The 18,536-nt window shown below is 48.1% G+C and overlaps 9 protein-coding genes across 9 annotated transcripts; 5 read left to right on the top strand and 4 right to left on the bottom strand.

Annotated features, from left to right (window-relative positions):
- Positions 1-809: 809 nt before the first annotated feature.
- Positions 810-1,667, top strand: FPOAC1_011165 (uncharacterized protein; the record flags this gene model as incomplete). The annotated part of the gene is made up of 1 exon (XM_044855550.1): positions 810-1,667. The coding sequence occupies one exon, from the start codon at positions 810-812 to the stop codon at positions 1,665-1,667; it is 858 nt and encodes a 285-aa protein (XP_044702863.1).
- A 660-nt stretch (positions 1,668-2,327) lies between these two features.
- On the bottom strand, positions 2,328-4,489 carry FPOAC1_011164 (uncharacterized protein; the record flags this gene model as incomplete). Its single annotated transcript, XM_044855549.1, has 5 exons — positions 2,328-2,814; positions 2,867-3,540; positions 3,590-3,668; positions 3,714-3,898; positions 3,950-4,489. The coding sequence occupies 5 exons, from the start codon at positions 4,487-4,489 to the stop codon at positions 2,328-2,330; spliced, it is 1,965 nt and encodes a 654-aa protein (XP_044702862.1).
- Positions 4,490-6,107: 1,618 nt separating this feature from the next.
- FPOAC1_011163 (uncharacterized protein) lies at positions 6,108-7,520 on the bottom strand (the record flags this gene model as incomplete). Its single annotated transcript, XM_044855548.1, has 2 exons — positions 6,108-7,273; positions 7,322-7,520. 2 exons carry the CDS (start codon positions 7,518-7,520, stop codon positions 6,108-6,110), a joined length of 1,365 nt encoding a protein of 454 aa, XP_044702861.1.
- Positions 7,521-8,017: 497 nt separating this feature from the next.
- On the bottom strand, positions 8,018-8,597 carry FPOAC1_011162 (uncharacterized protein; the record flags this gene model as incomplete). The annotated part of the gene is made up of 2 exons (XM_044855547.1): positions 8,018-8,379; positions 8,432-8,597. 2 exons carry the CDS (start codon positions 8,595-8,597, stop codon positions 8,018-8,020), a joined length of 528 nt encoding a protein of 175 aa, XP_044702860.1.
- A 686-nt stretch (positions 8,598-9,283) lies between these two features.
- On the top strand, positions 9,284-9,737 carry FPOAC1_011161 (uncharacterized protein; the record flags this gene model as incomplete). Its single annotated transcript, XM_044855546.1, has 2 exons — positions 9,284-9,503; positions 9,556-9,737. The coding sequence occupies 2 exons, from the start codon at positions 9,284-9,286 to the stop codon at positions 9,735-9,737; spliced, it is 402 nt and encodes a 133-aa protein (XP_044702859.1).
- A 938-nt stretch (positions 9,738-10,675) lies between these two features.
- Positions 10,676-12,655, top strand: FPOAC1_011160 (uncharacterized protein; the record flags this gene model as incomplete). The annotated part of the gene is made up of 1 exon (XM_044855545.1): positions 10,676-12,655. The coding sequence occupies one exon, from the start codon at positions 10,676-10,678 to the stop codon at positions 12,653-12,655; it is 1,980 nt and encodes a 659-aa protein (XP_044702858.1).
- Positions 12,656-13,066: 411 nt separating this feature from the next.
- FPOAC1_011159 (uncharacterized protein) lies at positions 13,067-13,834 on the top strand (the record flags this gene model as incomplete). Its single annotated transcript, XM_044855544.1, has 1 exon — positions 13,067-13,834. One exon carries the CDS (start codon positions 13,067-13,069, stop codon positions 13,832-13,834), a length of 768 nt encoding a protein of 255 aa, XP_044702857.1.
- A 117-nt stretch (positions 13,835-13,951) lies between these two features.
- Positions 13,952-16,680, bottom strand: FPOAC1_011158 (uncharacterized protein; the record flags this gene model as incomplete). The annotated part of the gene is made up of 2 exons (XM_044855543.1): positions 13,952-16,552; positions 16,609-16,680. The coding sequence occupies 2 exons, from the start codon at positions 16,678-16,680 to the stop codon at positions 13,952-13,954; spliced, it is 2,673 nt and encodes an 890-aa protein (XP_044702856.1).
- Positions 16,681-17,053: 373 nt separating this feature from the next.
- On the top strand, positions 17,054-18,404 carry FPOAC1_011157 (uncharacterized protein; the record flags this gene model as incomplete). The annotated part of the gene is made up of 4 exons (XM_044855542.1): positions 17,054-17,201; positions 17,265-17,525; positions 17,584-18,202; positions 18,248-18,404. 4 exons carry the CDS (start codon positions 17,054-17,056, stop codon positions 18,402-18,404), a joined length of 1,185 nt encoding a protein of 394 aa, XP_044702855.1.
- Positions 18,405-18,536: the final 132 nt, after the last annotated feature.

Raw genomic sequence — 18,536 nt, 5'->3', positions numbered from 1 at the left:
ATCCTTGACAGAGAGGGACGTGTTTAATTGAATTGATTTATTGGGTTTAGAGTGGGAGAAGAAAAAAAAAAAGAAGCAACATCTCATCAGAAGGAATAGATAATAATACTCTGCAGTCTCAAGGTGCTCAATATCCACTCTGAATAGTATCATCAATAGAAGTATACATACATTGCCACCAGCTTGTTATGCATAGGTATAGTCTACATGTTACATGCACTTCCCTTTACTAAGGTACCCATGCATGTTGTAAAAGTACGAAATTGTCCGAAGGAAGCTTGGGCCAAGAAGGACAACTTCAGAAGCTCCAAGAACATCTTCACGCAATAACATAGTTGGCCTGGCAATAAGTACTAACGAATCCACTTCATCTGTGACAAAGAGATACTCGGTCGTCTCCATTCGAGAGCTACTAAATAACATGGCTAAAGCCAAACAATCTGGTTTTGGCCTCAACACCAAGAAAAGGACAACAGCAAATTAAGGGTGGTTTTCTAGCTTTATCAAAGGACTTTTAACATCCAATGAAGAGATTTAACAAATCTATTGTTTAACAACAATACAGCTTCCTTATAGATAGAAGCCTTCAACAATGGAAGTCACCACCAGTGCTTGTAACGAGCAGTGAATAAGTGTTTCATAGAATCAATCAAAATGGTCTTATCATCAGACCATAAGAAGCATATAGTAGTACCTACACTCAAATCTTGCATCCGCCTTCTTTTCCTTAAATCATCTTTTGTAAACTCCACTTCGGTAAAGCATAAGCATTACGAATTCTCTCAACTGGTGATGCCCTCAAGTTCATCATGATCAGCCCGAGACCATTGAAGATGCCCACTCAACCTGCCAAGTCCGTCCAACCCATGCCCCTAGAGGTAACAGTTTACGGCCCTTGTAATGCCCTCAAGGCCGCAAACTTTGGTGCAAAGCGTCTTCTCCTCTGCCGCAAAGACTCCGCTTGCGTGGGCGGTCTCACCCCTGAGATCGAAGAGCTCGAGTATCTGAGAGACAAGATTCATATCCCAATCAGTTGTGTCATTCGATCCCGTGGAGGTCTTGATGCTTCTCTTATCGGCGAATCGCACGACCATATCTACTCAAATGGCGAGTTCCTCGAGATGTGCGATTCCATCCTTCAACTCAAGGAGACTGGTGTAATGAATCCTCTTCGCGGCGATTCTTTCGTCTTCGGATGTCTGAAGCGATGTGATGAAGTGACAACCGGGGGCTTTAAGGAGAAAATCGTTCTCGACCGATCTCAATGTCGCTATCTCGTCAACATAGCTAAGCCGTTCGGATGTATCTTCAATCATGCCTTCGACCACTTCACCAAGAGCGGAGACTGGAGTGGTATTATCCCTCAACTCATCGGCATCGGCTTCACAGGTATCATGACAACTGGAGGACCAGGAAAGCTTAACCGTTATATCGAACTCCTCAGGGTCATGGACCAACAGCTTTGTAACATTCAGCTCATCGTTGCTGGTGGGTTCCGCTGCCCTGATATCAAGAAGCTTCGAGCATACGCGAACGAATACGGCACCAACACGGTCTGGATTAATGGGGAGTGTCTTCGTCCCGAGCGTCATGAGGATTCGGAGACCTGTGACATGAGTAGCGTCATGGGTATGATGGATCTGCTCGGCCTTCAGACGACGGATTAGATGTCCACTCGCGATATTGGCAGGCAAATATTTTACTAAAGAACTCATCCAGAAATTTACAATAAATCATCTGGTGTATGAAACCTACTACAGGATTAAACGTCCAACGGAACGAAAGGTTATGATTAATAACTTGGGGGGCTCCGGAATCATTTCAAATTTGCTACACACATTGGGGAACACAAAGGGATCACACTTGGAATGAGGATCCTATATTCGTGACCTTCTTGGGTTAAAATTACATACAATAATGCATAAAATCATGCCCCTGTAGCTAAGCAGGAACCTGACAGATAGGAATGGTACATCCACTCTAACTACTATCACAATGAAATCTACTATCGTAAATCTCTGTTACTATCTGGCCCAGTTGCTTTAATGAGCTAGACCTATCTCAATGGTAAGTGACGACAGGACGAGGAATGCTCGCGAGCTAGGGCGTTATGTTCAAGTGGGATATCGAGTGTTGTAATCCTTCAAGGTCAAGATAGAAAGTTGAAAGCAAAAGATGAACATGGAATAGAAGCATACACAGCCATGTTGACTCATTGTTGCATAATTGTTACTTTTTATTCAACCACACAGAGCTTTCTTTACCTTTTACTATAAGTACACGCTCATTCATCTCGTCATAAATGCACCACACTGCTCATCAAACTTTTAGTAGCCATGCTTCTGGCTTTGAGCAAGACCAAGGCAGTTGGCAATCTTGTAAAAGACGTCAATGTTGCTGTATGTGCCGCCAAAGGTATCTTGACAAGGACCAAGAGCGTAAACAGGAACGTCAGTTAGCGAGTGGACACCCTGGCTGTTATCAGTACTGATGGTGCCGTTGATAACAAAGCCATCGGGAGCGTCCTCGGGGTTGACGTAGTAGTCGCCGTCTTTGAGCTCGACGGCGGCCTCGCGAGGACTCTTGTGGACCTTGTAGTTCTCGCGGCGGTCGGGGGCAGCACCAACTCCACCAGCGATAGCATAACGGGGCTCCCAGTTGGTAGGGAAGTTGGCGCCGGTGCCGTAGTTGATACCCTTGGCCTTCTTAGTGTACTGAGACTGGCCAGACTTCTCGTAGGTACCGATGGCACGGCGCTTGGCACGATCGTCCTCCTGCTCAGAGAGGTACTCGGTGTCGGCAGAGCCCCAAACACTGTAATTGTTAGCATTCGAAGATCATGGGCGTTGCCAGGTTATAAGCTTACTCGAAACCGTGACCGTGATCAGCAGAGACAATGACGAGGGTCTCATCGAGGATGTCAAGTTTCTTGAGCTTCTCAATAGTAGCGCGAACAGTGTCGTCGAGCTCGAGAAGGTCACCAAGAGCACGATCGTAGTCGAGAGCGTGCATCTGCTTGTCGATCGAGGCAGCCTCGGACATGAGGAAGAAACCCTTATCCTTACCACGAGTGCTAAGGACATCAATGGCCTTGAGGGTCATGTCCTTAAGACCGGGCAGGTCAGTAGCATCAGCCTCCTTGCCAGTGGGGTCATTATCGAGACCCTCGAGATTGTCAGTGAAGACATTGCGGTCGAGCCAGACAGGAAGGTTGCTCTGGCAGAAGACACCGAGAGCACGCTTGCTCTTGTCGGCCTTGAGGAGAGAGGTCTTGTTATGGGAAACAGTGTAACCCTTCTTCTGGAACTCCTTGTAGTAATCCTTACCCTTGTAGGAGCCCTTTCCAGCAATGAAGTTCTCGGCACCACCGCCGAAGAAAACATCGGGACCCTCGTGCTTGGTCCAGCTGTAATTGCTGTTTCCGTTAAGAGCCTGGTCGATCAGAGGACCGTACTGGCCTCGAAGACGGGTGTGGCCAGTGAGAGCAATGGGGGTAGCGTCGGCAAGGTAAGCGGTAGAAACAGCACCCCAGGCACCGCCCTGGTAAAGTTAGAATAAGAGTTGAAACTCAATTGAGATCACAACTTACCCAAACACGCTTGAAGATCTCGACAATGGTCTCAACCTTGGGGTCGTCAAAGGGGTCGGGAGAAGAGTCGGCATAGACGCTGCATTTGTTAGCTCGAATTCGTAATTTTCAGAAGTTTCCCTACCCCATAGCGTTGACGGTGCTTTTGTGACCACTGTACAGAGCGGAAGCAGAGTTGGCAGAGTCGGTGATGTAGCTGTCGATCGAGTGGGTCATTTGGTGACCGAGCACGGGGAACTCGTCCAGCTTCATCAGAGTCTGGTACTTTCCGTTGATGCTCTTGTGTCCCAATAGACGAGCAGCGGTGATCTGTTAGGCCAATTAGCTTCCACGAGTCTTACTCTTTGCAAACAAACTTACCATGTTGGTGGTCATGCCGTCGCCAATGAAGAAGATGACATTCTTGGCCTTTCGCTTAGGCTGAAGATCGCGAACAGTCCACTCGGCAGTGGTCTTCTCGCCGTTGTAGTAGTGCAGAGTAACGGTGTACTTGCCGGGCTCGCTAAGGGAGATCTTGCGGTAGATCTTTGAAGCAACGTTGACAATGCTTGGCTTGTCCTCGTCCTCGGCAAAGAGGTCCTCGTACCAGTCAAACTTCCATGTCTCGACCTTGGGCTCCTTGAGGCCAAACGCCTTTGCAAAGTCCTTGGCCTTCTCGCCCTCTTTGGCAATGGTCACCTTGAACTTCTGGTCGGGCTTGCCATCGTGAGCAGCCTCGGAGCCATTGACAGGAGCGTGAACCTCGACACGGAAATCAAAGAATTGGCCGGGGAGGAAGTCACTCTGATCTGGTGGAAGAACGCAGCCAAGCGTAGGACATGTGCCTAGACGCTGGTAAGTCTGCGCCGAGACAGCGGCAATTGAGGCCGCAAAGGCGGCAATAGCATTGAGCTTGACCATTGCGACGAAGCTCTGCTCAGTTTCCAAGAATTTAGGCGGAAGCTGATGGTTGGCGTAAAAGAGGCGAGCTGGTGCAGCTTGAGGGGAGCTCAACAACTTAAACTTTCGGCGAGGGTAGCATCATTTATAACCATAACTCATCTCGGTGCGACAATCCCACGTGGACTGTTGCCTTTCGGAAGACAATTCCTCCTCCGAGAAGCAATGCCATGTCATGGATGAACAGCCCGCCTTCCTCAGTAAGCCAAGCTGAGGAGACTGATGATGAACTGATCTTGGCCTAACGGCGCGTTGCATCGAGCCAATTGAGTTCCGGAGACGATAAGTACAACGTCCAAGGCTGGTTTAGATCGACAGCAACATGCTGCCTGTCCCATTATGTTGGGATGAAAAAAGTGCATCCGTACCGTTGCATTACTGAAGCGATGAGCGCCTCATGATGGCGGATGATAGCACGTGTGTAAGTGTGCCAGGGCCGTTCCCTGCAAAAGGACCCTGCAACTCGTTCCGATGCTTGCTAACCTTGGTCTGCTTGTCATGGGCCGGCAGCGGGGATGTTGTCCCCATGGCGTAGGTGCTAGTGGAAACAGGTCAATCATACCTCATCGTCCAGCCCAGGTGCCATGATATCCATGATATTCATTGTCCCTGGTTCATGGCCAGTCCTTGGCTTACATGCCTAGCATGCATCTCTTCCAAAGTGGTTGACCGAATATGAACGCCAACCGGTTCATAATATCCCAGTCAGCCGAGACCACCAAGAGCTTCTCGCTCGCCCACTTACAGTTATAATCCAATCCAATGGAGACAAGGACCTCCGGCTCGGCTGCGGCTTCACGAGTAGCTCAAATGCCGCTCGTGGGCAGATTGAATCTTCCTATTGGTTGTGTAACCCCTGCTCCCGTAACTCCACAGATCTCCAGATAGAAGAGCTTAGATCATAGCTTCTTTTTTTGGGTCCAACTTTATAGTCAAGCTTGTTTTCTTCTCTTTTCCACTCAACTCGATCGGGGCTTGTCGGCCGTTTTCTCTACTTGATTTTGAGTCGCATTCTCAACGACTGCTTGTCTTCGAAGGTGTACGCCATCTCCACCACAAATGACTTTTATTGTCAGCCATAGCGGATCTGTTGATAACTCCATTTTCGCCAGAAGAGACCTTCTGCCCAATATTTGTCCGACAGGCAAACAGTTCGCCAATCGTCCTTGGCCGGCGAAATTCCCCCGGTTTCGACCATTATATTCAGCTTCAGCACCTATAGAATAAATCACTCAGAGGGGGGGAAGTCGAAAGAATTGGCTTTTATTTGGTGCATCAGATGATCCTGCTCATATATTTCGATGAACGTTAATACAAACGCGATAATCGTGTCAGTGATAGATATAATGCAATAAACGATGAGCCCAACAGTGGCGTGATCACATATCACAGTGATTCGTTGAAATTCAGGCACACATCCCAGAAGCTGATCGCAATTTGGCTTTTCAGTTCCAGTCCAAAGCTGCATTTGATCAACATGCAGTCAAAGATGGTCCGAGCCAGATCGTCGGAAAGGTCTCTTGAAAGGAACCGTACCTGACATGACATGAACGGACGGGTACATTAGCCCTGTCGCTTTTCAGAGCTCCGGTGCAACCCCATCAATTGGCAATGTACCCTCTACAGCTGCAAGAGGTTCGGCAATGGCCTCAGGGTGGGGACTGACATTGACCGAATCATATGACTGCCAGCTAGGTTCGTTAATCTTAGTCTGGCCGGCGATGCTCTTGAAATGGTAACCCCTGGCCCGTGGCCTCTCTCCAGTTCCGATGGGGATCTCTGGCTCATATACAGCCAAGAACTTCTTGTAAAGCTCCTCAAACTTCTCGGTGCTCTCGCTAAGGGCTACCCTAATACCAGCGAAGAACGCACTAAGAACGGCGTGATTGTGAATTTGAAGAAGGCTCCAACCCAGCATCTCCTTGGCATTCAACAAGTGCTTGATGAACGCTCGGTGGTGCTTGGTGCAAGTGTAGCATTGGCAGCCATCCACTAGAGGCTGCAGGGATGTCGTGTGCTCCTCGGACCACATGTCAATACCCAGCGGTTGCAGATCGGATGACTCAGGGGGCGCGAATGTGAATGATAGGGCGATGCCTGCATCGGATGCGGTGTTGGTGAAGGGTACCGTGCATACGTCGATGCCGAGAGCAACCTGACGCAACAGATCTTGGGGGCTTCTGGCAGGGCCAAAGGACAGTCGTGGTAGATCTCCGAGGGAGGGGTAATTGACCAGTTCAGGCACAAGGTTGACATCATACACAGCGAGACCGGATAGGGAGTCTCGAACGTCTTCTGCAAGATATCGCAGGTAGTCCCATTGTATAGGGTACTCAACAGGAAGTACAGGAGCAAAGACAGAGACTCCCATGTCTTTGAGACGGCCCTTGGGGTCAAGAATATGGAAGAATTTGCCTACCCATTCTTCTGTCCTCTCAACCATACGAATCTGTCGTTTAGATGAAGGGGTGTTGCTTGAATGGAACAAGTCAGCTGGAGGGATGGCGATATCTGGTTGAGTGAGCTCAATAGTCTTGGCAAATTCGGGGATTGTGAGTTTCCGGAAACCAGTAGAGGTAAAGATGCTGACGTGATGATCAGTATTTCCAACGGGTGTCACCACAGCAGGGAACCGTCTTGGGCCGAGGACCAAGGCTCGGTCTGATGGGAACGCTGTGAAGCTTTGGAGATTTCTCGGTTTCTCGGATGGTAGTTGCAGCACAGGGGGTTGTGATTTCTCAAGAACTGTATTCAGTCAGAACATTCCACTATATCAATGTTTACATGTCATACAATCTTCTATCGCTAGGTAAGATGCATCAAAGGTCGTGTGCTTTGTGACATTGTCCGGTGTGAGGTGAGGAACGACTCCTCGTGACGCAACAGCGATATAGTTTGGCGTCCGCATCGTTCTACGTCCACCAGCAAAAGCTAGACGCCCCAATCGAGCAACTCCAGCTTCACCAGCAGCGGGTTTTAGTAGCTCAAACATTGTGAGTGTCGGTTCTTGTGATGTAGGTTGGGTCATCTTGACATGACAAAATTTAGAAGAAGATGTAGAAGTAAGAAAAGATGACGACCAGCAAATGCTACAAGGTATAGCGTCAATCTTACAGTGAGATATAAAGCCTTTGGTGTAGGAAATGAGAGGTCTTTGGAAGAGACGGTGTCAGTTCTCTTTATACAACCAGTGAAACTCTTTTGAGTAGGTAGGTATTTGCAACAAGGATTAGTTAGTTCGATGTGGGAAGCACGTGTGGGTGCGTACCTTCCATACTAATTGTGTTGTCCTTTCCGAGGATAAGCCGATGTAAGTCGTTGATGCTTCAACAACACGACCTAGACCTCAGAATGATTGGGCCAGTACTTTTTACTGGAAAATTTTAAAATTGCTTCTTAATCATTCTCGAGATCTGTTTACTTGCTCCTTCTATGGTATATAATAGTCTTGTTTGCTAATTCTATCCAATCAATGATCCACCAGAGTGATTATAACACTCCAGGGTAAATGGTCATCAATGTCTCGAGATCAGGCACCCAAGATCGGCCGTCTCCAAGTAAAAGAGTGGCCTTCACTACAGGCCTCTTTGAACTTGGCTTGGGCGTATTATTTCTGGCGACCGTATTTCGACGAGCCCCTCTGATTTCTTGCTTTTCTGCTAGGTCCTTCGCTACTGTGTCTTTTGCTTCAAGTACACTTTTCCCGAGAAAACCAGGCAAAGGAATATCCTCCTTTTGTGAAGTTTCCAAATCCGAGTCATCCGACAGAAGGCCCAAGATTCGTCCTATAATGCCGATTACTGAAAAAAGAACCAGCCCGTAGCATAACACACGAAGGTTTGCATCATCAGCTACGAAAGTGTTAGTACAGTATGAGCTAACATATAAAACGCTACTACTCACATGAACTTCTTATGTGGTGATTTTCTCTTTCGAGGTTCATACAATCGGAAAGATTCTTCTGTATCTCGCGATATAGATTGTATGACGTAGACTGGCGAGTCCATCTAGTGGTATGCTTCGTTCGAATTTGGCGTTGGTAGATGGGAGGAAGTAATGGATGTTGCATTGGGGCGCGCCCAAAGCCCGGAAGTATAGAATGGGAAGCACAAGATTTTCGGCTTTGATGCATAATTCTAGAGCTCTGCGATATAGTAATGGAATGTTTTACAGACTGCGCGACTCGAGAGAGTCTGGGCGATAGGGGGTTCATGATGAGCTTGTCGTTGAAAGCGTGTAGATAGACGTAATGAACCAAGTTGAGAAGATTTAGCGTGATCAAAAGCGAGAACCTTTGGGTTTTATAAGTTAGGTATTAAGAAGGTTCTGGTGGGTTTCGATGTGCAAGAACACTTTTTGAATGCTGTTTCTTTAGACTTTTATATGGTCAATAGTTAAGCCTAATGTTCCTCCTACTTCCAACCAACAGAGACCTATCCGGATATAGATATACTCAAACAATAAAAATATAGAGTGTGAGTTTTGATGTGAATATTTGAGTATATCAGCAAGTCCTTATAAGTGGCATTACAATAAGGAGTGCGGGCTACTAGGACACTCTCGGATCACAATAGCCTTTCGGAATGCAAGTGATTGGGGCTTTGAAAGCTTTGAAGTTTTTCCTAAGTAACCTACTTCTTCTCAGTTCATTTTGGAAGAAAACTTGCTTTAGAATGACTCACTCATGTTGTTTCAACTCGACTGCAACTTCACCACTACCACCATTACAAAATCGACAAGACAATCCATTCCAACATGGCATCAATGACCTCCAAGGTCCCCCGAGCTTTTGCTAGAAGACCGGTTGCACTTTTTAATTCATGCGGAACCGTAACCTTTACGCGCTTTTCGTTGAAACGGCCAATCCTCTCTCGGGCCTCCCCTGTGCAGCATCAGATTCGGAGTGTTGGAGGAAACTCTCATTGCCAGCTAGTCCCTGACAAGAAGAACGAACTATGTTTAGATGAACGAGGCGGTAGGTACTAAGTAACAATTCTCTGTACATACGGCGCTAATATCTCAATAAGGAAAGTACACCAAGTATGCAGCCGGAGCGTTATTCTTCCTCGTTGTTTTTTGGGTGTCGAATAAGATAAAATATCGGGTTCCTGAGTCAGAATATGCGGAGGACTTCGACATTCCCCACACAGAGGAAACACCTCGTCTCTCAGATTTGATTTGCCTGGATACAACACCTGACCACTGGTGATAGCTTCATGGCATGTCACTCGTTCCCAAAGTTCTCCATTCGGGAGCCAATACTCTGTTATCTACAACCCAAGTCTACGAGCATGCATAATTAGCCTTAGTACACGAATCGCCCCTCGATATCAATAGGAACCTTATAGGATTTTCATAACTCTTTCCAAATATTGAGCCACGGTTGCTCGTCGTCTTCTATGATAGACCGAAACGTAAGCCAAGCATTCCAACATACCAAAGATGCTTTCTTCAATTGATAGATAGGTACGCACCATTAATGATTAATCTTCACTTGAGACTCTAGATGTTTACTGTGCTCGTTGCTCAAGAAGTAAGCAACAAAGAGCAGTGATGTTTCTCTGGGTTGATGGAAAGTGTCTCTGACACCCTGCAATTGGTTCAAGACCTGTCCATTGCAATGGATGTATCCGTACCTGCTTCTTAGCGTCTCTAGGCACTTCTGACGGGAACCATTTCCGGGCCGCAGGGCTGATGCTCAACCAATCAATTCTGTAACCATTCAGTCGAAGTCCAGCGTCTTATTGTGTCGCATCGAGGCAATAAACAATCAGATCTAATGGCCGCCGATAACCCACTCGTGATACGTCCTGGTTATATATCACCTATCATTCTTCCCCATTACAAGATCCGACAACTCTAAGTGCGACACAAAATCATCCTTGCGAAACACGAATCCATTCACTCCGTCCGACAAGGTGTTGGTTCTTGCATCCTTCTTCTCCACTTTACTGCACTCCTCCACCGGGTCTTCCGGCACCCCCAGGCAAGGCAAATCCGCCGAGCCACCAGAGCAGTCGATACGCAATTGATTGATTTTCTTACATACCTAACGTCTTCTTCTTCTTCTTCTTCTTCGCCTTCCCCTCTTCCACCTTTTATCCTCTGATAATGGTGAGCCATGAAGAAGAAGAATCTCAACCTCTAATGGCAGGCTCCGATCCTATAGACGTCAACGTTGTGCCCGTCAGTGGCAGCAACAGTAACAGCGACACTGAGCACGACAGAAGTAATACGAACCACCCAGATGCGCCTCTCGAGTCCAATTCTCGCTTAGAAGTCGACGATAGCGACCCTCCAACCCCACGCTTCATACAGGACGAGAGCTCGTGGAAGCGATGGAAATGGGTTCCCTACCCTGTTCGACGAAGCGTCAACTGGATCGCCAAATGGTCCCATGGGCCTACAAATCCCCAGCCCTATCGCATAAAGCCACTCTTCCCCATCGTACAAGAATACCCCGTTTTTCTCGTCGAGCGCTTTCTACCTAGACGAAAACATCGCCTTTGGCTTGTGTTTTTCTATCTGTCCATCTGGATCGTCACTTTTGCCCTCGTTAAGCGCCGAGACTCAGTCGCGAGTGAGATTGAAGGATGGGGTATGCCTCAGACCATCGGGTGCGGCGTTTCATACTGGGGTAGAGGCAACACATGCGGTTTGGATGGGACCGATTGCCGTCCTTTCAACGGCAGCGGATTTCCGTTCAGATGCAGGGCCAATTGTGAGAGCTACCATGTTCTCAACCCTCGAGCGGTTGGGAATCAAGAAGTCATCTATGCGCCCATGGTCGTAGGTGGTCCTGGAACCAACGGATCTGACGAGCCGGTTTATCGCGGGGATTCGTTCGTATGTGCGGCTGCTATTCATGCTGGCGTTATTTCTAACGAGAACGGTGGTTGTGGTGTGGTTGAGTTGATCGGTCGCGATCAAGAATACACTGCCTCTAAGCATCATGGAATCTCAAGCGTGGGGTTCGACTCATACTTTCCCTTGTCCTTCCGCTTCGCGCCCGATGTAACTTGTTCCTCTAGCGACTCGCGATGGGAACTTTTGGCTGTCTCGACCGTCTTCACGGGAGTTCTATCTCTCTTTACCAATTCGCCAGCCTTGTTCTTTTTCTCTGTCTTTACGGGCATTTTCTGGACTGTGGGCATGGCGCTTGATCCGCCCCCACATGCTTCAGTTGCGGCATTGTTCTCCAACTTGATCGGCAAATTTCTACCTGCCATGTTTTGTGCATGGGTCATGTATGACAAGATGGGTGTCCGTCGTACCCTTCGTGGTCTCACGGCCCAGATCGAAAAGACCATCTTGTGGTTGGGCGGTTGCTGGGTTGGGGGTATGGAGAACTATACCCTCAGTTTCATTCCCATCCAGCGACTGAACAAGCACGATCTGGACCAGCAGCCAGGCGCTAGGGCTGCTCTGGCTATCATTATAATTTTGCTGGCAGCGATTATTACCTCACAAGTGTGGTTTTTTAGGCAAGAAGGACGCCTGATCAAGTACCTCAAGCTCTACGCGCTTTTCGTGGGGGCCATTGTTATCTCACTTACCATTCCAGGGCTCAGTCTGCGGATACACCATTATATCATTGCTCTCCTGCTTCTCCCTGGAACGGGCATGCAGACACGACCATCCTTGCTATACCAAGGAATCCTCGTTGGTCTTTTTATCAGTGGTATTGCTCGATGGGGATTTGATCCAGTACTACAAACATCTGCAGCCTTACAGGGGGACGCTCAAAAAGGCTCCCGACTGCCCACGATTCCAACTCCGGTAATCAATCTCGGCATTGGAACTGACGCCGTATCAAACATCACTTTCAACTGGAACGAGCCGCCGGCCCAGTTGTACGACGGCATTAGCATCCTTGTCAACGATGTGGAGCGTTTTCGCACGTATTTCGGCGATGTAGACGCCAAGCGTGAATTTGTCTGGAGTAGAAACAGCAGCTTGAACCTGCCAGAATATTTCCGTTTTGCATACATGGATGGAAGTGATAGCGGAGATTATACAAAGGCTGGTATCTGGACGCCGGACGGCGAGTGGACCAAGATGAAGCCCGGTCCGTCGCGGGTCAAAGCCCGGAGTTTAGATAAGGATGGTTTGGTTCAGCGAACATGATTTGATGTGCATGGGTATATGCAAAAGAACCACGGTTGATGTGCTTCTTGATACTGTCATTTTCGATATTAGCGGTCTAGATGTAGATATTCCAAGACATGATTCGAGTCGATTGAATCGGCTCCGATGGCCCCCACTTTCTTCCGATCCCGCGCCGTGACTTGTACGTCTGCCGTGATTCGGTTCTTTGTCAGGTACAGTCCCAGAGTGTTGGGTGGTATTGTGAATCAGACAGGCATTCATTTGTTCTATATGTTGCACTGTCGAGTGTTTCAGAGCAATTCCATGTGACGCTTCCCCAGATCAACAGTCAAGCCCCGCTCTTATATCATCAACAATTCTCAACCTCATCAACTCAGCCTCTACATCATCACGACCACATATCACCACTCTCACGAAACTCACAAAAAAATGCCTCCTAGAGTCCCCACAGAAGAAGACTTCTCCCCCCTCTCATCCACCCTCCCTCATACCCTCCATTTCCCCGATCCTCCAGAGTCAACAACTACATTCCTCATTCTCTTTCACGGCCTCGGCGACCATGATGTCCCCTATGCAGGCTTCGCAAAGAACCTCAACCTTCCCGGTGTCCTCGGCATTTCTGTCCGCGGCACTTCTGTCCTCCCTGCCGCACTGATGGGCGCCGATGTCCCCGGTTACCATTGGGGGGATGATCTCACTATTGACCCCAACACGGGAGATATCGCCGATGATTCTGGTTTCGAGAAGGCGCGCAAGTTGGTCATGGAGAAGTTGATCACTGAGGTTCTCATCGAAAAGTGTGGCTGGGAAATGAGAGATATCATGTTCTTTGGTTTCGGACAAGGTGGCTCGCTTGCCCTTGGTCTCGCGGCCGCTCTTGACACTACATCTCGTGTCACAGACGTCACAGAAGGCGAAAACACTACAACTGCAGGCAACAAGACCTTCAAAGGTCTCATCTCCCTCGGTGGCCCTTTGCCGCAATCGATGGTGTCCACTGTTACTAACCGTCGCAAGAGCCGCACAAGCGTGCTGGTGTGCCAGCTGGACGAAGACGCCGTCGACGCTGTGAAGCAGGAGTTTGACGACGTCAAGGTGGTGCAGTGGAAGAGACGCCATTTGAGCATGCCGATGGACAGAGATGAGGTTCTACCTCTGATGCAGTTCTTTGCTGATAAGCTTAGAAACGAATTTTAAATTAATTGAAGACCATTCTACTAAGCACATACGGTGTCAAGCATCAAATCAGGATGTAGAAAGGATGGTTGGTTCATAAGGGGTATCATATTATGTTTATATCCAAAATAGAGATGCTTAAGCAAACCCTGCGTTTTTGTCTCGGCAACCTGTTTGCAACATCTCAGCTAGGATGTCCCATTTTGCTGATTGCACGTCGCTTGTAGCTCTGGCGACGCTACGCAGACCGCCGCATGCAAACCGTAGGTGTCTATCAAAATCAGACTTGATCTCCTTCAGTACAGTCATAAACGGTTTTCCCATCTTCAAAGTTTTCGACTCATGCATGGCCTCATCCTCTTCATCGCTACTATCGACAACGTATCTCGATTTCAGCCCAGGTGTTCCAGGTGTGGGCGAGAGGTTCCTAGTTGAGAGACGAGAGACATGCTGTATACGCTCTGACTCTTTTGTTACGTTGACAGTTTGTGCTTGTTCGAGCCTGATAGCCAAATCAAGCATGTCGAGGAAGCATTCTCTTATGGGGGTTAGTCTACTACCAAGGCATGCCTCGTCAACGACCTGTTTTAAAAATGCAGCATGAACAGATATCATGGCATCCACATCGTGCGCTTCGTGCATATTCTGTCTCATCTTAGCGCAGTTGGGCGACAGTACTAGCGTAGCAAAATAAGTCTGAAGCGTGGTGCAGAACCAGAGGAGATTGTTTCTCAACCAATAGTAGAGTGCTCGTTCGTGCCAGTTTTCGTTATCAGCCCATTTATTGTCAAGAATCTTTCGTTTCTGTAAGATGTACAAGGCTCTTTTTAGCTGCAGGAGCAATACGAAGATGGTATCGTATTGTGCGTTGCTGTCTTCGGATATAATCATGCGAATTGGCCAGGCCAACCGATAGTTGACTCTTGTGCTTGGCAGAGCCACCTTTACAGAATCTCGCGCTGCGAGAACCGGTATTCGAAGACCTGTAGGCTTGATGAATATGGAGACTCTTGTCGTATCAACAAGGGACGTGAATGCTTCTTGTGCCACACTAGTAAGGGTGTAACGATTATGCCAGTTAGTATCCAGCGTGTCCAGCTTTCCAAAAAGGCTGCTGGTCCAGGCTTCCGTTGCGGCTCCATCGGACATGAAGTACAAACACTCCATGGCTTCGAGGGCAGACCAGAGCCCGCATTCTTCAAAAAGAGTGTTTCTCAGCGTAGTTGAAGTTGTATTGTACTTGGTCTGTAACCATCCGTCAAAGGCAGTGCCAAAGAGCTCTGAAAAGGGTGCAAGCTCTAATCCCTTGGGACAAAGAGTCTCGTAATTGAGTGGAGGTTCCTGCACCGCCCACTCCGAGCCCGAAGAGACCCAGCGACCTAGCCGTTTGAGAATGACGATATTCTTGCCAGCGTTGAAAATCTTGGCAGCTGCTGGCTGTAGGAAGTTAGGAGCATGTAGCCTCCCATCAGTCGTCCGACGAAGTCTGAACTGTTCACGCCAAATCTTGCTGGGAGACACTTGACTCGGTGCTTCTGAAACGAAAAATATTTTGTCACTGGGGATAAGCTTGCCCTCCTCCATCCACAAGCGAATAGGCCGAAGGTAGACGTTGAAACATTCAACGAAAATGCGTGCTAGGAACTCATAAATATCTAGCTTGCCAGATAGCTGAGCCATGCTAGCATCGTCAAACAAAAGCTCGAGGTACCGAAAGGTTCCTTGGTTCGGGATATTCTGTACCTGCGCGATAATATTGGAAAGGGAGTACAGTGGTTCAAGCGAGGTAGCTAATTCTCCTTTGGCGGACAGCAAGCTCACTACCACATTGTTCTCAGGTGTAACAAGCCGCGACTCTATTGCTGTTGTTTTCTTTTCGAATTCGGCAAGGCGCTTAGCCACTGTATCCTGGAATACTTGGAGATGTGAAGCCCGCTGTGGCCTGTTGACGAAGCTGCGTAGGATAGCCAGTTGACGGCCGGCCTCGGAAAAGTAGCTAAGGAGAGCTCTGTGGGTATCCCATTTCAGATGTGCTATTTGAAATGCGGGATCGACAACTCCATTGGGTCCAAAAAGAGTTGTTTCAAGTCCTTGTAACATAAACAAGACTTCGCGCACGATGTGGAACTCTGTGACTGGCACTTTTCGGGCATGTCCCGATGCATCTGTAGGTTTTTCTATCCGCCATTCTTGCGCCTCCCGAATTTCGTTGAGCTGTTCGACATCCTCAGGGTGGATAATAAGATCTTCGGCTGTTCGTCCAAGTGCTGGTACTTCTGATGGGTCAGTACTAGCCTCTGATTCACTCTTGGATCCCTCTTGGTACAGCTCATCGTCTGAACTATCGGTGTATTTGATCGTCTTCCATATTGCAGCTTCATCGTCATCATCCTCCCATCCATCTTCTTTTGCGATATCCTCCCAGCGCAGCTCAAGTTCCGAGTCTTTGGGTCCTGTTCTGAGTGCATCTAGATCACTTAGTTTCGCGTAGTAGGTCGGCTGATCTGAGAGCTCTAGTATCAAGTAAAGTATCTCGGGATGGAATTTATCAGGTTTTTCGAGAAGCTGCTCCCGACGTTCGGCAAGGGCATCAGCGAGGGCTTCCCGGCCATTGACACGGAATCGCTCTTCAAGACCATTTAGTTGGTGCTCAACTTCGAATTGATTCGTTCGTAGATATGGGTGCGATTTCAGTCTTTGTAAGCTGGAGTTATACAGGGTCTTGTATCGAGGGTTCGTCTAAATGTCATCATGAGTTGAGCGTTCTAGAGTCGCTGAGTAACATGCATATATACCTGGGCTGATGAGCCAGTCACCGCCTCAACGAGCTCTCCAGTGAGAGAACCCAACCTTGCAGCAAACGCCATGATCTTGTCTCATGTCTTGCGCATTATCATGCCAAATGGCGGTTGTATCATGACTTGATTAGATGATTTGGCGGGGTTTCAGTGGTTGATGGCGCGTCAGTCGCGTCGAGGTCCACTACAAGCGAAAGCTAGACTAGCTCTTATCGATTGGCTTATCTGCTGTGACATCAACTTCAATCATTTGAAACCCCTTTCATCATACTCAAGACTCGATCGATTCTTCCAATTTAGAGACGATTCGCCGTATGAGGGCTAATTGCATCATTTAGTCTCTCATATAGTTAATTTTCGTCTATCTCATGGATAATTGAGCCCCATTTTCCCGTTTTCTTGGGCTTCACAGCGATCCTGGTATTTTTCTTGAATTCAAAACATGACGGTTGCGCGGCCTGTCCGGGCGTTGATCGCCGGAGGATGTATCATCTGGTGTTTCTTTATGTGGCAGATATTTGCTCCTTCGTGGGGTCTAACAGGTCCCGGCGATCGATACTCCAATTTTGAACGAGATCCTATGTTAGATCGTGAGTCGCAAAGTGTATAGAGTCAGTCGGTTTGTTCCATGGCTAACCACAGGGAACCTGTAGCTACCGACGAACCAGAAGGAACATTGCACCGCACGAGTCCGAACTATGCCCATGATGCGAAAAATACTGAGCGTATAGATGCTACGCTGTTGGCCCTTGTAAGGAACGAGGAGGTGGATGCTATGGTTGCGTCGATGCGTGATCTTGAAAGGACATGGAACTCCAAGTTTAACTATCCCTGGACATTTTTCAACGACAAGCCTTTTACGGAAGAGTTCAAGAGGAAGACGAGGGCGGCGACGAAAGCAAAAATCAACTACGGTAGGATGTTTGCCACGAAATGGAGATATGTATATATATATACTGATTCTATGACCAGAAATCATTCCCGACGAACATTGGAAGATGCCTTCCTGGATTGACGAACAAATATTCGAAGAGTCAGCCAAGATCCTGGAGAAGAACGGCGTTCAATACGCAAGCAAGCTCTCATACCACCAAATGTGTCGATGGAATAGCGGTCTCTTCTATAAGCATCCAGCCCTCAAGGATATCCGCTACTACTGGCGTGTGGAGCCAAATGTGCACTTCTTCTGCGACGTGGACTACGATGTGTTCCGCTACATGCACGACAACAACAAGACATACGGATTCACAATCAACCTGTACGACGACCCCAAAACTCTTCCTTCATTATGGCCTGAGACGGTCAAGTTTCTTGCCGAGCACCCAGGTTACATTCATCAGAACAGTGCTGTTGGCTGGGTCACTGATGACATTCGCCGACCGCAATCCAACAGAAAGGCTCAAGGGTACTCGACGTGCCATTTCTGGAGCAATTTCGAGATTGGAGACATGGAATTTTGGCGGAGTAAGACTTACGAAGACTACTTCAACCATCTTGATCGTGCTGGTGGCTTCTTTTATGAAAGATGGGGCGATGCTCCTGTTCACAGTATTGCTCTCGGTCTGTTTGAAGATCAGAGCAAGATCCACTGGTCAGTCTCGCCATTTTCTGATATCTACATAACTAACGAAACCAGGTTCCGTGATATTGGATATCAGCATATTCCCTTCTTTAACTGTCCCAACTCTCCAAAGTGCAAGGGCTGCGTCACTGGTCGTCTTACAGACGGTGAAGCCTGGCTGCATCGAGAAGATTGTCGGCCCAACTGGTTCAAGTATGTCGGTATGGGTTGAGGAAGAAACACACGATCGTGTACGGAAGCATGAAAAGGGGCACAGCGTTTTGAATCCTGGCAGTTTGAGTCACGGTTCCGGCGCTGGTGGGAAGCGATTAATGTTCGAGCAATATGTATGGAGTCTCATGAT

The sequence above is a fragment of the Fusarium poae genome, chromosome 4 (assembly GCF_019609905.1).
Source record: "Fusarium poae strain DAOMC 252244 chromosome 4, whole genome shotgun sequence".
Classification (NCBI taxonomy): Eukaryota; Fungi; Ascomycota; class Sordariomycetes; order Hypocreales; family Nectriaceae; genus Fusarium; species Fusarium poae.
Note: the sequence above shows the minus strand (reverse complement) of the source record. Positions and strands in the feature narration are given on the sequence as shown.